The following is an 18,776-nucleotide window of genomic DNA, read 5'->3' as shown; positions in this document are numbered from 1 at the left end:
CAGGCATTCAGTCCACGTGCACGTCCAATGCTAGCCAACCGGTACATCATCGTTAGGAAAGTGAGAGCCTGAATCTGCATGAGGGGAAAGCATCTCCAGTAATTTGACACAATTCTCAGATGAGCCAAGAATAAATAAGCGCCAGCCTCAGGCTGGGAAATGATTTGCTGTTTGCAAATAGGATGAGTTAAATCTATAAGTGTGTTTTTTGCTTAAGTATAGTAAATATGAAGGAACCATCTTTTTTCTTTGTAGTGGTTCATAACCCATTTTAAAATAGGGTCATAAACTCCTTTAACTGGCTGCTAATAGGTTGGAACCATCTATTATTAAGATAGACGAGCTCCTAAGGCTTATTTCACTCACCTTCAAATGCAAGTGGAGAAACTGAGCTCCAGTATGAATTTATAAGCGCAGGCAAGCAATCAGGGCAGAACCAAGGCTCTGAGCTGCGGAAATGCAACAGAAATTATTTCCTCAATTGAGAGAAGGTTAGAGTGCCCTCGTGTGTTCCTACAGGGGACTTTTTCATGGCTTTACAAAATTTTAAATCACTTTCATCTCTTCATTAATTTTCCTGCATTGGGGTGTTTTTCGGCATTTAATGCTAAAAGCAAACACTGTGATTGCCATGTTATCAGAAATAAATGTGCAATGCATTTATTATTTGCAAAATTATTATTATTATTTGTTTTTCAGTAGGGATAGGGAAGCAGTAATATTCCTAGAGTAGGTTTGGGTGGATTTGGGTCAGACAGACCTAGGTTTCTATACGAGGTGGCCACTTGCAATCATAACCCTGAAGTAGTTGTGAGACCAGTCTGAACCTCAGTTTCCTCATCTGTAAAATGCAGGTAATCACTGTCTTGCAGGATTGTGGCAGACATCAAATGAGAACCTGTAACCAAGCCTGGCATTTGATGTGTAATAAACAGTCAATAAATTGAAGTTGTTACTAGTTATTTTCTTTTTCTCTCTCTCTCTCTTTATTGATTAAGGTATTATATATGTGTCCTTATCCCTCCATTGCCCCCCACCCCCTACCCCCACACTCATGCCCTCACCCCCTGGTGTCTGTGTCCATTGGTTAGGCTTGTATGCACACATACAAGTCCTTTGGTTGATCTCTCCTCCTTACCCCAATCCTCCCCTACCTTCCCTCTGAGGTTTGATGGTATGATCGATGCTTCTCTGTCTCTGGATGTGTTTTTGTTCATCAATTTATGTTGCTGCAGCAATCCTGAGAAAGAAGAACAAAGTAGGAGGGATCTCAATATCAGATATCAAGCTGTATTACAAAGCCACTGTTCTCAAAACTGCCTGATATTGGCACAAGAACAGACATATAGATCAATGGAACAGAATAGAGAACCCAGAAATCGACCCAAGCCACTATGCTCAATTAATATTTGACAAAGGAGGCAAGAGCATACAATGGAGTCAAGACAGTCTCTTCAATAAATGGTGTTGGGAAAATTGGACAGATACATGCAAAAAAAATGAAACTAGACCACCAATTTACACCATACACAAAAATAAACTCAAAATGGATAAAGGACTTATACATAAGACGGGAAACCATAAAAATACTAGAGGAATCCACAGGCAGCAAAATCTCAGACATATGCCGAAGCAATTTCTTCACCGATACCGCTCCTAGTTATTTTCTGACAGGAAGCCCCTGCCAGGGCGCACCAGCGGGTTCATGATGAAAGAGCCAGGGCGCGGAGGCGGGAGGTAAGCAGCCTACCTTTGGGACGCTGTTAGGTCTTGGCTGAGGAGGTTTCCATGAGCTCTGGGGACAGAGGGAAATGAGAAAGTTTTAAAACAAATATGTACTGAATATGTGATTCTGACAAAATAGGTTCTTCCTTCAGGTGGGGAAATTGAAATGGAGCTAGGGCACATGGCTTCCCTCTCCCCCGCTCCCCCATGTCTCTTTCACAGGTAGCACCTGGTCTCTGGCACTGAGGGGCCAGCAGCCAAGAAAAAACCCTCTCCTAAGAAAGAGAATCTTTGAAAACTTGATCCTATCTGTGCCATTCCTCTATCTCTTTAATAGTCATTATTTATTGAGAGGGTACCCATATTAAAGTCAATAAAGAACAGGGAACAGGTGGAAAACAATAGCTGGATGAATTCATTCTTTGATTTTAACTTTCTTTAACTCTTTAATTATTTTATGAAACAAGCTCTCTCAAATTAAGTGTTGAGCAGAATTGTAGTAAATCAAGGCCGTTTGCCCCAGTGAACTTTCAAAGGTTCTCTCCTCCCCCCAGTCATCCTCACAGCAGCCTTTTCAGACGTGTGGGGAGGGCAATATCATTATGTACAATACAAGGAGACTTGACCTTTAAATGTCAGTGGAAGTGTGGAGTCTGGCGATTCTGTCTGCATCTTCCACTAGCTTGTTGGAGAGTTGAGGGAAATAGCCCAATAGTACGCAACTGGGGACCGGGGAGCGCATTCCCTATGCCTTTGTCTTTTTGTTTGTATGCAACCCGGGAAAAGGAAATGGAAGATGGGGCTGGATTCTGTTGTCTAAGTGCATATTCTCGATACCAGATACCACCGTCACGGGGAGGTTTGTGTAGATTATGGAATTGCAAGAGCAGAGAAAAAGCCCTTGAGTTTGCAAGCCTCGCTCCTGGGGTCGCTCACCCTTTCTGGGAATCCTTGTGTGACCTTTAAATTCGGCACATGCAGCACAAGCAGCCCAGACATTTGTTATTTATGGAAAGTTCATTGTCAGCCCCGTGGAGGGTTGTAGAGGAGCAGAGCTGGAGCTTCTGAGCACAGCAGGGCCACACCCCGCAGCGTGGGCCGCAGTGATGGACCAGGTGTAGAGTCGGAGGCTGCATCCGACACCACGGCAAGGCTGACCGTTCATGGGAGGCTTGACCTGGACTCTTTGTGGCCATAAACCTCAAGTCAACTAATGAAAAGATATCCCCTGCCTGATACTCAGAAGTCTCCTATTTGTGCAGCTTAACCGAAGCAGACATTTTCTGGCTGCTGTAGCTACCTCTATGTGTTGTGAAACGCTCTATTCTTGGTGTTTGTCTCATTTTCTGCTTTATGCTTTTGTCCCTCTATAATCTTTTTTTCTCCTTAGAATGACTCTAATAAAACCTATCTATCTTGCTTATTTATGCTTATACACTGAGTGGCCAGATTATTATGATCCCTGAACGCATAATAATCTGGCCACTCAGTGTATATCCTATATAATAAAAGGCTAATATGCAAATTGTCCCCTAGACCAGGAGTTCGACCAGCAGGCAGGCCAGCCAACTGCCCATGTCCCCTCCCCCTGGCCAGGCTGGCCGGACCCCACCCATGCACGAATTCATGCACCAGGCCTCATATACACACACACACACACACACACACACACACACACACACACACACACTGAGTAGCCAGATTATTATGCATTCAGAGATCATAATAGTCTGGCCACTCAATGTATTACTAGCCCTGTGGTGGAGTTTAAATTCCAGCAAACCAAGGAAAAGGTTTTACATAAAGAGATCTTTTTAAAGTCCACCTCCACCAGAGAGAAGCCTCCTCTTGTACCTTTCCACCTTCTCCTCCTTTATGTGGTGCCACCACACTCCCACCACCCCATTCCCAGCTAGGTCTGCCCCGGCCTCAGACTCTGGTCGGTCACTGGGTGAGGAGAGACAAGGAGGTGGGGAGTCCAGCAGAGGAGACCCCTGGTGTGGTGGAGCCTGAAAACAGGGTTGGACCCAGATACCCGTTGGCTTTGGACAGGTTAATATTATGGCATCGCTTCAGACTGTCACTTTAAAAATAGTTGTGCATGATTTAGAGAGAATTACAGAAGTGAGACTGGGCCACCTCTTTGAAAATTCCCCACGTGGTTTGTCTCCTCTCCCAGGTCTCTCCTCAGCCCTGCCGGCCCTGTGGTTCCCTTTCTTTCCCCTTCCAATTCCCCATCTCTCACCCTTTCCTCAGCAGAGTACTTTGGGTTTTGCCAAGCTTCTCTGTCCAAACTTGCACAACCCCACCCACTGCTTAATACTGCTTCAAGTATGTTGAAAGCCATTAATGCCAAAAATGAATATTTCAGTTGTGCTTAGCAAACAAAAGATATCACAGTTATCAGGATCCACTCTGCTTTCGCAGTGGTTCTCAACCTTTCCAATGCCGCGACCCTTTAATACAGTTCCTCATGTTGTGGTGACCCCCAACCATAAAATTATTTTCATTGCTACTTCATAACTGTAATTTTGCTACTGTTAACGAATCGTAATGTAAATATCTGTGTTTTCCGATGGTCTTAGGCTCTACAGCAGCAGTTGAGAACCGCTAGCAGGGTCACCTAAGACCATCGGAAAACACAGATATTTACATTACGATTCATAACAGTAGCAAAATTACAGTTATGAAGTAGAAATGAAAATAATTTTATGGTTGGGGGTCACCACAACATGAGGAACTGTATTAAAAGGTCACGACATTAGAAAGGTTGAGAACCACTGGCTTAGAGGATGATGTGGACTAAAAATGTTTTTTTTTTTTCTTACCGTGTCTTTATATTCAATATAAAGAGTTTACTGTGTGCTCTAAAGGGAGCTTTTTTTTTCCTATTCTGCCCATTTTGTAAGGAGACACTGGTGAAAGCTGGCATCAGTTGACACCAAATGTGCAGTTTAGCCCAACAGTGCTGTAACATCCCTTTTAAACTGGTCCCTCAGCTGCTGCTCCGCTGGTGGGCCCCTCAGCATGGCTGTCCCTGGGAGCACACAGTCCTGCCAGAGCTGGTTGGCATGAGCCAGGGAGGAAGATGAGCTGGTGATGGCCTCCATAGGAAGTGAGAGCTGACCAGTAGGGGATCTGAAGCCCATGGCTCTCTGAAGGGCCAGGGAGGTGTCCCTGGATATTCCTCGTCACTGTCTGAGTCTGAGAGTGAACACTGGTGCTGAGTAAATAAGCCTCTCATAAATGACTCTTCTTCCAGAAACGTGGCCTTGTTGAGAAGCCCCCTAAGCATATTTAGACATATGTTTTTGGTCATTTCTAAAATCAAGTCGTGGTGTCCCAAAACCTTGGAAAAATACCCAGAGATTGTTTTTTAGATTTGTATTGAATTTATTAGGGTGGCATTGGTTAATACATTTATATAGGTTTAGGTGTACAATTCTATAATATATTATCTGTATGTTGTGTTATGTTTTCGCCACCCCAAATCAAGTCTCCTTCCCTCACCATTTATCCTCTCGTTACCCTCTTCTACCTTCCCCCCAACCCACCTTCCCTCTGGCAATCACCATACTGCTGTCTGTGTCTATTAGGGGTTTTTATTTTGTGCTTAATCCTTTCACCTTTTTCAACCAGCCCTCCCAAATTTTACTTCCTATGTTTTCTTCTCGTCTTATATTTAAGTCTTTAATCCATTCTGAGTTTATTATTGTATATAGTGTAGAAGGTGATCTAATTTCATTTTTTGCAAGTATCTGTCCAATTTTCCCAACACCATTTATTGAATCTTTACCCCGTTGTATGTTTTTGCCTCCTTTGTCAAATATTAATTGAGCAGAAGGGTGTGGGTTTATTTCTGGGCTCTCTATTCTGTTCCATTGATCTATATGTCTGTTTTTATGCCAGTACCATGATGTTTTGATTACTATGGCCTTGTAGTATACTTTGCTATCAGGTAGCATGGTTCCTCCAACTTTGTTCTTCCTTCTCAAAATTGGTGTGTCTGTTTTAGGGTCTTTTGTGGTTCCCGCCACACCACTGAACTTGCCAGCTGTGAGCCCTGTTCAGGGCTTCTGGCTGAGTGGTAGTCTCCCTGTGGGAGCGCACTGACCACCAAGGGGCAGCTCCTGTGTTGAGCGTCTGCCCCTGGTGGTCAGTGCACGTCATAGCAACCGGTTGTTCTGCTGTTTGGTTGATTTGCATATTAGCCTTTTATTATATAGAATAAATCCTTTGTTTTTCTGTGCTATCAGTTGTTACTTCTTCTCTTTCATTCTTTATTCATTTGGGTCTTCTCTCTTTTCTTCTTGATGAGTCTGGTTAAAGGTTTTTCATCTTGTTTATCTTTTCAAAGAACCAACTCTTGGTTTCCTCAATCATTTGTATTATTTTTTTAGACTCTATTTCACTTATTTTCTCTACTCCTTATTACCATATTTTTCCGTGTATAAGACACCCCCATGTATAAGACATCCCCCACTTTTCCAACCCAAAATTAAGAAATCAATATTTTAAACATTTTGCTGGTTTTCCTCTTCAGGCCTTATTTTTTGGCATCTTAAGGAGTTGTTCTTCCTGTTTTCTCTACTGTCTGATCATACACTCAGTGGGAAGAGGTCCAAATTGTCTCTCTGCCCCTCTATTTCCATGCTCTTTTGCATAGCTCATTACATTTAGTTTGAATTTTACAGAGTAAGACAATCACTTACTGGTATTTATCTTTTTTATTTTTTTTGACATCTTTATGGGCTCAGAATGCTCAGGTCCCTGTTGCACCTGCACACTTTCCACCTCCACCTCCAATTATGGCTTCAGTAGACATTAGTAACAATAAGGCTTGTGATTGGAGGAAGCCTGTTTGACAAGGTATGGGCAGCTATGCACCTGCGGCTCCCTCCTCAGTTGACTTCCGTGTATAAGACATCCCTCGATTTTCAGTCTAACAATTTTAGAAAAAAAATAGCATCTTATACACGGAAAAATATGGTATTTTCTTCCTTCTCCTCACTTTGGATGGTGTTTGCTGTTCTTTTACTAGGTACTTTAAGTGTAAAGTTAGATTATTTATTTGAGCTTTTTCTTATTTATTGAGTTAGGCCTGTAATGCTATGAATTTTCCTCTTAGGACTGCATTTGCTGTGTCCCATAGATTTGGGGTTGTGGCATTCTCATTTTCATTTGTCTCATGGTATATTTTTATTTCTTCCTTGATCTTATTGTTAACCCATTCATTGTTTAGTAACACGTTATTTACCCTTGTGTGTTTTTTAGTTTAGTTTTGTTTTTTCTTGTAATTGATTTCTAGTTTCATGCCATTGTGGTTGGAGAAGGTACTTGATATGATTCCAATCCTCTTAAATTTACTGAGACTTGCCTGGCTGGAATGGCTCAATGGTTGAGCATCAACCCAGGACCCAAGAGGTCACCAGTTCTATTCCTGGTCAGGGCATATGCCCAGGTTGTGGGCTCAATCCTCAGTAGGGGACATGAAGAGGCAGCTGATAGATGATGATTCTCATCCGATATTTTTATCTCTCTAGGTGATGGTTCATCGATGTTTCCCTCTCACTTCCTCTTTCTTTAAAACTCAACAAAAACATGTTAAGAAAATTTACTGAGACTTGTTTTGTGTCCTAACATGTGGACTATCCTAGAAAATGTTCCATGTATACTTGAAAAGAATGTATATTCTGTTGCTTTTCAGTGAAATGCTTTTAAGATATTAATGAGATACATCTGATTTAGTGTATCATTTAAGACAGCTGTTTCCTTGATGATTTTTCTGTCTGGAAGGTCTATCCATTGATATCAATGGAGTGCTAAAATCCCCTACAATGACTGTATTACTGTTGATCTCTCCCTTTATGTTCACCAAATTTTGCTTTATATATTTAGGTGTTTCTATGTTGGGTGAATAAATGTTTATAAGGATTATATCCTCTTGTTGGACTGATCCCTTTTGCATTATGTAGTATCCTTTGTCTCTTATTATAGTCATTGTTTTAAGTCTCTTTTGTGAGATATAAGTATTGCTACCCAGCTTTTTATTCATTTTTATTTGCATGAAATATCATTTTCCATCCCTTTACTTTTTGTCTATGTATATCTTTCGATCTGAGGTGTAAGCAGCATATATGTGGGTTTTGTCTTCTTACCCATTCTGCTACCCTATATCTTTTGACTGGAGCATTTAAGTGATTTCCTTTTAAAGTGATTATTGATAGGTATGTATTTATTGACATTTTATCCTTTATAATTATGTTCCTTAAGTTTTCTTCTTCTTCAAGAAGGTCCTTTAATATTTCTTGTAATAGTGGTTGTATGGTAATGAACTACTTTAGCTCTTTTTTGTCTGGGAAGCTTTTTAAATGATAGTCTTGCTGGGTAGATTAATCTTGGTTGTAGGTCCTTGGTTTTCATCACTTTTACTATTTCATGCTAATCCTTTCTGGCTTGAAATGTTTCTGTTGAGAAATCAGCTGACAGTCTTTGGGAGCTTTCTTTTAGGTAACTAACTGTCTTTCTCTTGCTGCTTTTATGATTCTCTCTTTGTCCTTAACCTTTGCCATTTTAGTTATGATGTGTCTTGGTACGGGCCTCTTTGGGTTCATACTCTTTTTTTTGTTTTTAATTCTCACCCAAGGATATTTTTTCCATTAATCTTTAGAGAGAGAGAGTGGAAGGGAGGAAAAAGGGGCGGGGGGGGGAGAGAGAAACATCAATATGAGAAAGACACATCAACTGGTTGCCTCCTGCATGCACCCTGACTGAGGCCAGGGAATGAAATTACAACCAAAGTATGTACCCTTGACCTGGAATCTAACCCACAACCCTTCAGTCTGTGAGCCAACACTCTAACCACTGAGCAAAACTGGCCAGGGTGGGTTCATCCTATTTGGCACTCTGTGCTTCCTGAATTTGTGTGCCTTTTTCTTTGAACAGGTTAAGGAAGTTTTTAGTCATTATTTCTTCAAATAGGTTCTTGATCCTTTGCTTTCTCTCTTCTCCTTCTGGTACCTCTATGATGCAGATGTAGTTATGTTTCATGTTGTCCCAAAGGTCCCTTAAACTCTCTTAATTTTTTTAATTCTTTTTTCTTTTTACTACTCTGATTAGGTATTTTCTGTTATCTTGCCTTCAAATAGCTGATTTGATCCTGCTTCAAACTACTGTTTATTCTTTCTAGTGTATTTTTCATTTCAGATATTATAGTCTTCATTTCTGACTGGTTCTTTTTACATTTCTATGTTCTTTTTTATGCTTGTTATGTCTTTGTTGGAGTTCTCACTAAGTTTCTTGAGCATTATTATAACCATTTTTTAACTCTATATCTGGCTGATTGCTTGCCTCCATTTCATTTAGCTCTTTTTCTGAAGATTTCTCCTGTTTGTTTTTTGTTGTTGTTGTTCTTTATTTAGGGCATGTTTCTTTGTCTCTTTATTTTGGCTACCTCTTTGTGTTGTTTTTATCTATTAGGTAGATCTACTATGACTCCCAGTCTTAGTACAGTGGTCTTATGTGGTAGGTATCCTGTGGGACCCAGTGATGTTGTCTCCTTGAACACCTCATCTGGGTGCTCCAGGAATATCCCTGTGTGTGTTATGTGGGCTTCCTGTTGTAATTGAGTCTTTATTGCTATTGGCCCATTCGTGTGTGGGGTCAACTCTCAGGCTGGCTGACTATGAGCATCAACAATGACCACAGTGTACAAGTTGCTATGCAGGTACTGACCACACAAAGCTGAGTTTGCCTCAGTAGTTTCTCGTGCCTTCCAAGATCTCCCTTTGGATATGTTGCTTGTGAAGATAACTGGATCTTGCTCTGATGTTGTCTGAAGCTGGCCACTAGATATGTTGGTTCTGGGGCCCCTTGAGTGGTACTCTGATGCAGGCCAATATCAGATGCTGCCTGTTACTGGCCTTAGGGAACCTCTTTGGAGTTACAAAGTGAGCCACAGTTTGTGGCTGACTCTGCTGGGCCTGGGTGTGTGCAGGAAGGACTAAACTGCACACTGAGGCTGGCTTTCACAAGCACCAGGTTCAAGGGCAGGTAATCACAAGTCCCAAGGCACCCTGAGATCTGTCTTTGCCTGCCTCCACAGGTTGAGAGAGGTGAACTAACACAAACCTGGCCATGTTTATATTCCTAAGAACTATGCATTAATATTTTTAACATCTAAGGAAAATACATAAGAAACTTCTGGAAATATTGTTGATTCTGGGTTTTGGTGTTTAAAATACTTTATAATTTTGGAAAGTTTCTTAGTAGGTTTGAGTGCTTTAGTGATATTTATGAAAACCAATAGGGTTTTTTGATGGGTTGGGAAAGCATTACTGTGGGTTGTTGTTTTTTTTTTTCTATTTTAAATAATGGATAATAGCTTTTCAATTTCCAAAAATATGCACCATGCTTTTAGCAGTAGATTGGATTTATTTTTGTGCATTTGATTTTCTTATAAGTCACATGAAGATGTCTAATTCTTTGATGTAAAAAGTAAAAAAGTAAGGACCTTCTTGGAACTTGCTTTCCTATCCTTTCAAATCATATAATTACTATATTTATTTACTCCTAAATTATTGACATAGGTGCAGACTAGAGGTAATTTATCATTTTACTTTTAATGATAATTTATACAAATTGTATAATACTATGTTCTGAATTTTCTCCTTTTGATATTAATTCTGGTGGTAACCTAAAATAAGTCATTTAAATTGCAGACTTCATTTTTTCCTATTAACTGCCACAGCTAATAAACCAGAATTATTTGTTTCTCAGATAGTAGCATCCAAGTAGATGGTACATTTTTAATAATGAAATAATATTAATAACAATATGCTTGAGCTCATTCTGTTGGCCAGGGACTGTTCCAGGTGCTTACCTGAGTTGACAAATCAGACGTCCATTTGGCTACCAGGGAGCTCAGTCTAGAGCAATATTCTCAGTATTTTGTTCTTTATCACCTCACTAGGGAATCTTTTTTAGCCAGTTTACTATGTAGGTGGTACAAAAGTAGGTTTACAGTTGTGAGTACGTGAAACTCAGTTTATTCTTATATTACTTATTAATTATTGTATTATTTTCCATAGGAACATCTATAAACTTACTTTTGTCCCACCCTGTGTGTATATATCTATATATGTATATGTGTGTGCATTTTATACGTAAAAAGAACAAGATTTTTTTCATCCCCTAAGAACCAATTTTTGTCACCTCATTGAGAATACATAACCTAGAGGCAGTGAACCTTTGAATGTTTGAGTGGTTGAATAAACACAGGGTTGGAGGTGGACTTAAGTGAATGGACTTCAAGGGGGCTAATGGGCTTCAGAGTTAGGAGAGCTCCCCAAAAACAGAGTAGTACCTAAGAGAGGTGAAAGAGAGATTTTCTTAAATATGTGGGATCAGGGGTTCTTTGACCTGGGGTCATCATCACAGCCTTCCTGATGCCACCCAGAGGTGTAATGAAGTTTCTCTCACTTTCTCATATTTATTCTTCACTTAACTCTTGTTTCATTCTTCCCTCCATAGCTATAAGTATGATCACCACATAATCTGACATGCTATTGTATGGTAATGTAATCTATTATTTCAGGGCATGTGGTTTGAATTATTTTTGTTTTATTTATTTATTGTCTATTTATTTTTAATCCTCACCCAAGCATATTTTTCCATTGATTTTTAGAGAGAGTGGAAGGAAGAGAGGGAGACAGAGAGAAACAGTGATGTGAGAGAGACACATCGATTGGTTGCCTCCTGCATGTCCCTGACCAGGGCTGGGAGCCTGTTAAGTCCACTCTATAAATGAGAAATAATGGAGAAGAGAAAACATTTGTTTTTAGTCAAAAAGTCTGTTGAAAGTATCATGTTAATATTTCCATGTACATTTTGGGGCTGTGTCCATGCCTGAATATATAGACAGACAACAGGCCTCAACAGGGATCCTAACAGTTTTCAGATAGGTATAATATTGGTAATTCTGTAGCTAAAAGTGGCAAATGACAACAATCTGGGCTCTCAGATCAGGGGGAAATAGACATCAAGTCACAATGAGGCAGAAGAAAAGTAAGTTGTGATCAGAAAGTAGAATATTGAATGTTAAGATTTTAGAAGTGGGTGATGATAAAGGTCAGGCTATGATCAAGAGAGTGAGTGGCAGCTACAGTCAACACGGTGGAGGCTAAGTGGTCATTCCCATGTCATATCAACCAATAAGGTGGAGAGGAACAGTACTTCAGGAGAGAAAATCCTCCAGACCCTAAGTATTTAAGATAAGGATTTCAGTCAATCATCCTTCCTCCCTCTAGTTTCTAACTAACAGATGACCAACAATAACAGTAACAATAGTTCAGTGTTTACTGTGTGTCAGTATTGTCCCAAGCACTTTGCATACATTCTAATACTCACAATTTTTGAGTAGGCACTATCGAGCTCATTTTACAGATGAGAAAACTGAGGCGCAGTAAGCAACTTACTTGATATGGGTTATAAATCCTGGGGAGAAGATGTGGACAGAGTTGGGATAGGAGAATATTTATGGAAGTCAGTAAAAGAAAGGGGACAGAGTCCAAGAAGTGGCCTGCCTATCAGTATACTGTATATTGCACACCAACATATGCCTGGCTCCGTGTACGAGTCTTGAGAGAAAGGAGTCTGAAACAATGCACTGGAGCCACATTGAAGAGAGTCCTAAACTAGTTTGGGAGGGAGAGGGGAAGAGGAAAATGGCATAATCAGAAGTATCTTGAGATGATGTAACTTTTGGATATGAATGAATTGAGGCTGGAGTGAAAAGATAAAAATCAGGGTTCTTTCGGTCCTGATTATGTCATGGTAATGAATGTGTGAACAAGAGGGTGGCAATTGAAGTTTAAAGGAAGAGACAGGTTTGATGTATTGTGTAAGAGTAAAATGCAAAGTTTTGGTAACTGATTGGATGCAGAGGGTGAGAGAGAAGGAAGAATTTACATTGAATCCAACATTTCAATTTGAGTGACTGAGTGAAGTATTGGCAGGAATTCAGGAGAGGCACTTGGTGGCGGAGGGAGGGACAGCCTGCGTGGCTGGGCTTTCAAACTGTGTAATGTACTGTGTGAGGAGGCCATCAGGCGGGAGGCCACAGCAGGAAGTTGGAAGAAAATGTGGAACTTAGAAGAATCTAGGCTAGAGATGAGGCTTTTGGTGTCATCTGTACAATGGAACTGTGTAAACTTGGGGAGTGAATGAAAAAGTGGGGAATCCTTGGAACGCATTTAAATTTGGGGACAAGAAGGAAGACGAGGAACCAGCAAAGGATACAGAGAGTGATGACAGGAGGATGGGAATGCCTTAAATTATGCATCATGGAAGACAAGGGAATGGAAGCTTGCAGAAAAAAGCTGACTTAGCAAACTCTCACAGAAGCCAGCAAGAATAAAGCTTATTTTTGAGTTGTTGATTTGAAGGTTATAGGGATCAAAGGTAGCAATAGAAGGATAAGAGGTGGCCTATCCTTCTATGGGAGGAAGGGAGTAGATCATAGGAGACCAAGCAGCAGGATTGGCTTTCAAGAATCTTGACAGTGAGAAAGAGAAGACAGTCACCTGAAGGATTGAGGCATGTATGGGAAAGTGCTTTGTTCTGTTCTTAAGATGAAGGGCACCACATAAATCTACTTTAGACAGAGATAAAGGAGCCATAGAGAGGGAGGAGTGAAGATGGATAGGCATCCCTGTGGCAGAAATCACAGCAGGAAGAGGTCCTTAGCTGTTTTCTAACCTTATCAGAAAGCAAATGAGAAATCATGAAGCTGCCCCTCTAACAACCCAGGCAGCCATTCTCTTAGAGAATAAAGGAAGACTAGTGGAGTGGGCTTTTTTCTTTTCCTCTTCGGGGGAATGCATGAATTGAATCCACACATTACAGACAGAGAGAAAAGGAACCCTTGCTATAGACATTCTTTTTTTTGTTAAATTTATTGGGGTGACATTAGTTAATATGATCATACTAGAGGCCCTGTGCACGAATTCTATCAGGCTGGGCTGGTGAGGGGGAGGGGCTGCGGGCCATTGACCACTGTCCCCACCCGCAATCAGGGTGGGGGGGTCAATCGGGGGCCAGGACAGCTGGGGGAGGGGCCGAGAGAGGTTGGGGGGGGGCAATCGGGCCCGTTGGCTGCCACAGTGCACATCATAGCGACCAGTCGCTCTCGTCGTTTCGGTTGTTCTGTCGTTCTGGTAGCTTGGTTTTTATATATATAGCTATGTTTCAGGTATGGATTTCTATGTTACAAGATCTGTATATTGCACTGTGTGCCCACCACCCAAAGTCAGATCTTTTATCATCACCATATGTTAGAACCTCCTTCACTAGCCACCCCATTTCCTCTGGCAACTACCACACTGCTGTTTGTGTTCACAGTTTCAGTTTTATATCCCACATCTGAGTGAAATCATATGGTTCTTAGCTTTTTCATCACTTCGATCTGCAGATTGCATACCTTGTAAATATTCTATGTGCAGGAGGGGGAAGACATTTTTATCCTGTTTTTCAAAAAAAGAAATAGTTAAATAGTGTTAAGTACCAATTTATGTCACTCACTCTATGAGGGGCAAAAAGCTACCTGAGGGGAAAAATAAGTAGAAAGGCAAAAGCATTGGCAGTAGTTAAAGTTGATGGCTGGTTTTGTCGGCTGTGGGCCTGGGTCGGACAACCACCGTAAAACATGCAGTGAACAATCTGCTCCATTGTCCTGTCCTTTCCTGTCAAGGGGAGGGAGCGGGTGGCTCTGGACACAGGATGTCAGAAAGGAAGAGAGGAAATGGAAAAGGGAGCAGAGAGATAAAGAGAGACTCTGTGTTCGCAGTGCACATGCAGGCCCTCCCTCCTCTGTGGGACAGTCTGGGCACCGTGTGTATCCCTGTGTGTACAGAAGTGGTCCCTGAGGCCCCGTCGCTGTCACATTGCTGCACAATCCTCAGCTTAGGAGAACAGTGTTGGACGTTGTTAGCACATCTCCCTCTGGAAACAAAACTGGGCTCAGCAGCAGCAAGACAATTCCAGAGGGGATCTGTCTCTCCTCCCTCGTTTGGATAATGGCTGTTCCCTGATACCCTCCCTCGCACTGCATTGCACACAGTCCTGAACAGCTGGGCTACTAAGATGATTTAAAGAGGAGAGAGAGTGGGCTGTTCACCATGTGTATGTAATGTATTCATAATAAATCTCTCAATGAGGAGGTATAAAGATTTCCTGTTTTTATACAGCCAAAGAACAGCCAAAGGAAGCAGAGCATTAGGCAGGTATCCAGCGAGTGTCATTAACAGAAACAACCAATATGGGAAATCCAGGGGCGCTTGCTCCACATTTGTAGTAGTAACAGCATTTTTTTTTTACCTGAAATATGCTAGTAATTTTGTTGCTTGCAAAATTGGTTTTGCCTAATGATTGGTAAATATATTTTTTCTTAATAGTTACTGGATATTCTCCATGTTCTAGAGACTACATAAAAATAAAGCATTGCTTATCACCTTTCTTTTTCCTTTTTCACTTTATTTCTGAGAAGATAAAATAGTAGAAGATAAAGCCATCCCAGAATGATTTATTTTCAAGAAAATGGAAATAACAAAGCAGAAAACAGTAAAGTTTTGTAAAGTTCTCTCTCTCTCTATATATATATTTTTTTTTGGGGGGGGGGGGGAGGAGGAAAAGAAAATGGGGAAAAAGGAAGAGAGGGAAACATCGATGTAAGAGAGACACATCAATTGGTTGCCTCCCATACGCGCCTCAACTGGGACCAGGAATTGAACCTACTACCCTTTGGTCCACAGGCCGACACTCTAACCACTGAGCAAAAGTGGCCAGGGCAAGTTCTACATATTATATATGAAATGCATACTTTGAAGTTTAGTAAAACCAATAACATAAGTGTGAAGTAAGCGTTTTAATTTGTTAAAGATAATTTTCACCTTAGAAATATTTCCTCACTAAAGTTAGAAATGTGTCTATCATGGTCACTTATACTTTATAACAATAAGATCATCTCAGGCAGAGGATGGGAACATGCTTTTGATCATTTAATAGCAGATTCAGCTCATTAATAGATGAGCTGAAATGAAGCCATATAACTAACCCATGTTGAACTTTGCAGAATGTTTATCTCATCTGTCAAGAAATCATTCCTATGGACTTTTTGATTTAATAAAGTTTTATTTCTCAAAATGTATAGCTACTGTGACCTGTTGTTCATGCATCTTCACCAACATCTAGGACATCCCCAGCCTTATCGTTTCTGGTATAAATTACTTGAGCTCTGTGCTTTGCAACTAGTTTATAAGTCCTTTACTATGGAGCTCCTGAAGGGCTGCCCTGGCCAAGGCACCACAGATAATGCAGTCTCTCAGAGACAGCAGCTGGTTATAAGCTTATAGTTGGAACTTCCTTACAGAGTTTGTCATATGTTGCTTTATCAAACAAGACTAGGTTATTGAGCTTGTCCCGAACTTTGCCTTTGGACCACGTCTTCTTTTGTTCTTGCCCCCAGACTTGTTCACTGGGTCTTTGTCCTTCTTTGACAACTTTTCAGTATCTTTCTTAGTGTTGTTGTCCTTGAGTGGCATAATGAACTTGAAGAGCAGCTGCTACCACTGCAGCCTTGATAAGATGTCTCCTACGGACTCATTTTACAGTAGTAAAATAGTATTTACAAAAGCATAAAAAATAGTCAGAATTTTTTTTTTAAATTCTGCCTTTCCTAGAATTTAGATGCCTATCCCAGCATTACTGAGATGGACATCGAGTTTTCATACCCTCTGTTTCAATGGCTGTGTGAATAAAGTCAGTATGCCACCATTAAGCACTCCTCTGTGAGGGACACTCAAGCCACCTCCAGTTTGTCTCTGTTATGAATATTCTCCAGCACACATTTGTTTTTCCAAAATTAGTTTATTTCCTCAAAATAGCTCTCCTGAAATGAAATTACTAGATCAAATACTATGATTATTTTCAAGCTCCTCTTTCCAAGCATATTTCTAAATAGCTTTCCAAAAGGGTGTTTATTAATTTACCTTACACTAGAAATATATGAGGATTATAGTTTTTACCCCAGGCTTACCAAGCTGCTAAAGCAACATGACTTTTATTTGTGCTTATTTCATTCCTAGCAAGCATGAAAATTTTTGCAGATATTTGTTTACAATTTTTTGGTGTGTATTTGTCTCCTAATTTTTGTTTGTTTTTCTACCAATTGGCATATTTTTTTGCCAGGTCCAGTCTCAACTGTTTTCCTCACCTTTATTCCTTTGTGTAGGCTCCCATGATTCATTCAGCTACTGGGTAGATGAGAAATCCCCAGTGGGGCCTGACCAAACCCCAGCTATCATGCGCCTTGCCAGGATATCCTTGGTGAAGAAGCTAATGAAGAAATGGTCTGTGACTCAGAACCTGACCTTCCGAGAGCAGCTCGAAGCTGGGATCCGCTACTTTGACCTGCGTGTGTCCTCCAAGCCAGGGGATACCGACCAGGAGATCTACTTCATCCACGGACTTTTTGGTATCAAGGTCTGGGATGGGCTGATGGAGATTGACTCGTTTCTTACACAGCACCCCCGAGAGATTGTCTTCCTGGATTTCAACCACTTCTATGCCATGGATGAGGCCCATCACAAACATCTGGTTCACCGGATACAGGAGGCCTTTGGAAACAAGCTGTGCTTGGCCTGCAATGTGGAGAGTCTGACCCTGCAGATCCTGTGGGAGAAGAAGTGCCAGGTAGGAGAACTGAGATGAGAGAACAAGACTGTTTCTGCCTCTTCTGTATCGCCAGCTGTAAGACGGCTCATTGCAGGCCTCTTAGTCTAGAAGGCATAGATGGTTTGGAATATTAGACATACTCACACAAGCTCTTGGGCTCCAGGACAGCTTCAAGGGCTTCCCTGGATGCCCTTAACCTGGATGAACACCTGCCAAGTATTTAAATTGACTTTGGCATCTAAATTGACTTTGAATGGCCTGGCCAGAACCAGGCCAAGCAAAGTTGTGAAATGGACCAGTTGGTCATACCATTTTACTTTCTCCCTTAAAGTCCACTTTTAACCCCCCTGCTTCCCTTCAGAGGCAGTCCATCCCATCCTGCCTTCAACCCAATGTCAGATCATCCCTGCCAAGTACGAATTGATAAGTAAAAGCACCAGCTGACAAAGGCATGTAAAGTGATCATTTCAGGTGTGTTAATATTTTAAAAGGCCATCTTCACAGAATTTGAGTCATAGTGGGAAAGAACTAAGAAAGGAAGAGCCCATCTGAGGGATCCAGGCTTGAAGACTAATCCCCAGGTTGCTTATGCTAAGAAGAATCCCCAAACCTAGACCCAGGAGGGATATACCCAAGAAAAGGAATGTGGGCCTCAGCTGTATTCTGCTCTTATCCCCAAAAATAGTAGATAGTGGGAAACAAGAGCTCCAGGAATGGTCAGCTTCCAATTTAGACTCCTTTTAAAACAAAAAAAAAATAGTACTTTTGATTCATAAATGCTCATTTGCTTAGAGATACATTAACCAAAATATCTTAAAGAGGCAGTTATTTTTTAACTTATGGAAGAGCTTTTAATTAAAAACCAATTGAAGATTATTCACTTGCAAACACTTTTTGAACACCAAGTATGTGCTAAGTGAGCCCCATTCTAAGCACTTGGGATAAATTAGTAAATGAAACAAAGATCTTTGTCCCTTAATGGAACTTTCATTCAGGTGGAGGGAGACAGTGCATCGATAGTAAACATAATAAATACATTCCATCTAATGACAGAGAGTGGTAAGAGCCATGAAGAAGAAAGTCAAGCTGGTGAGGGGAGCCAGGGTTCGTGGGCTGGAGAGTTGGTCACAGTTTTAAATAGGTCTGTCAGGGCAGCCCTCATTACAAGATGGCATGGGAGGGAGTTAATCACATGGACCTTGGGGGAAGAGCTTTCCCAGGAGAGGAGCAGCCATGGCAGAACCCTCAGCAGGAGTGTGCCAGACATCTTTGAGGAAAAGCAGGGGCCACTGGAGAGCAGAGCCAGCCATGGAGGAGGTCAG

The 18,776-nt window shown here is 41.1% G+C and overlaps 1 protein-coding gene and 1 pseudogene across 2 annotated transcripts in view; one reads left to right on the top strand and one right to left on the bottom strand.

Annotated features, from left to right (window-relative positions):
• The window catches only part of PLCXD2 (phosphatidylinositol specific phospholipase C X domain containing 2), a 63,704-nt gene that overhangs the window by 22,029 nt on the left and 22,899 nt on the right, over nucleotides 1–18,776 (top strand). Inside the window, exon 2 of the mRNA XM_079766769.1 lies at nucleotides 17,012–17,472. Coding sequence (XP_079622895.1) covers nucleotides 17,012–17,472 — 461 coding nt within the window. The remainder of the gene's footprint in view (nucleotides 1–17,011; nucleotides 17,473–18,776) is intronic.
• LOC307096583 (small ribosomal subunit protein eS25-like) lies at nucleotides 15,752–16,322 on the bottom strand (annotated as a pseudogene). Its single transcript has one exon. The product of its transcript is annotated as a small ribosomal subunit protein eS25-like (transcript).

This window comes from Cnephaeus nilssonii, assembly GCF_951640355.1.
Source record: "Cnephaeus nilssonii genome assembly, chromosome: 3".
NCBI lineage: Eukaryota > Metazoa > Chordata > Mammalia > Chiroptera > Vespertilionidae > Cnephaeus > Cnephaeus nilssonii.
This window is presented reverse-complemented; position numbering and strand designations above follow the sequence as displayed.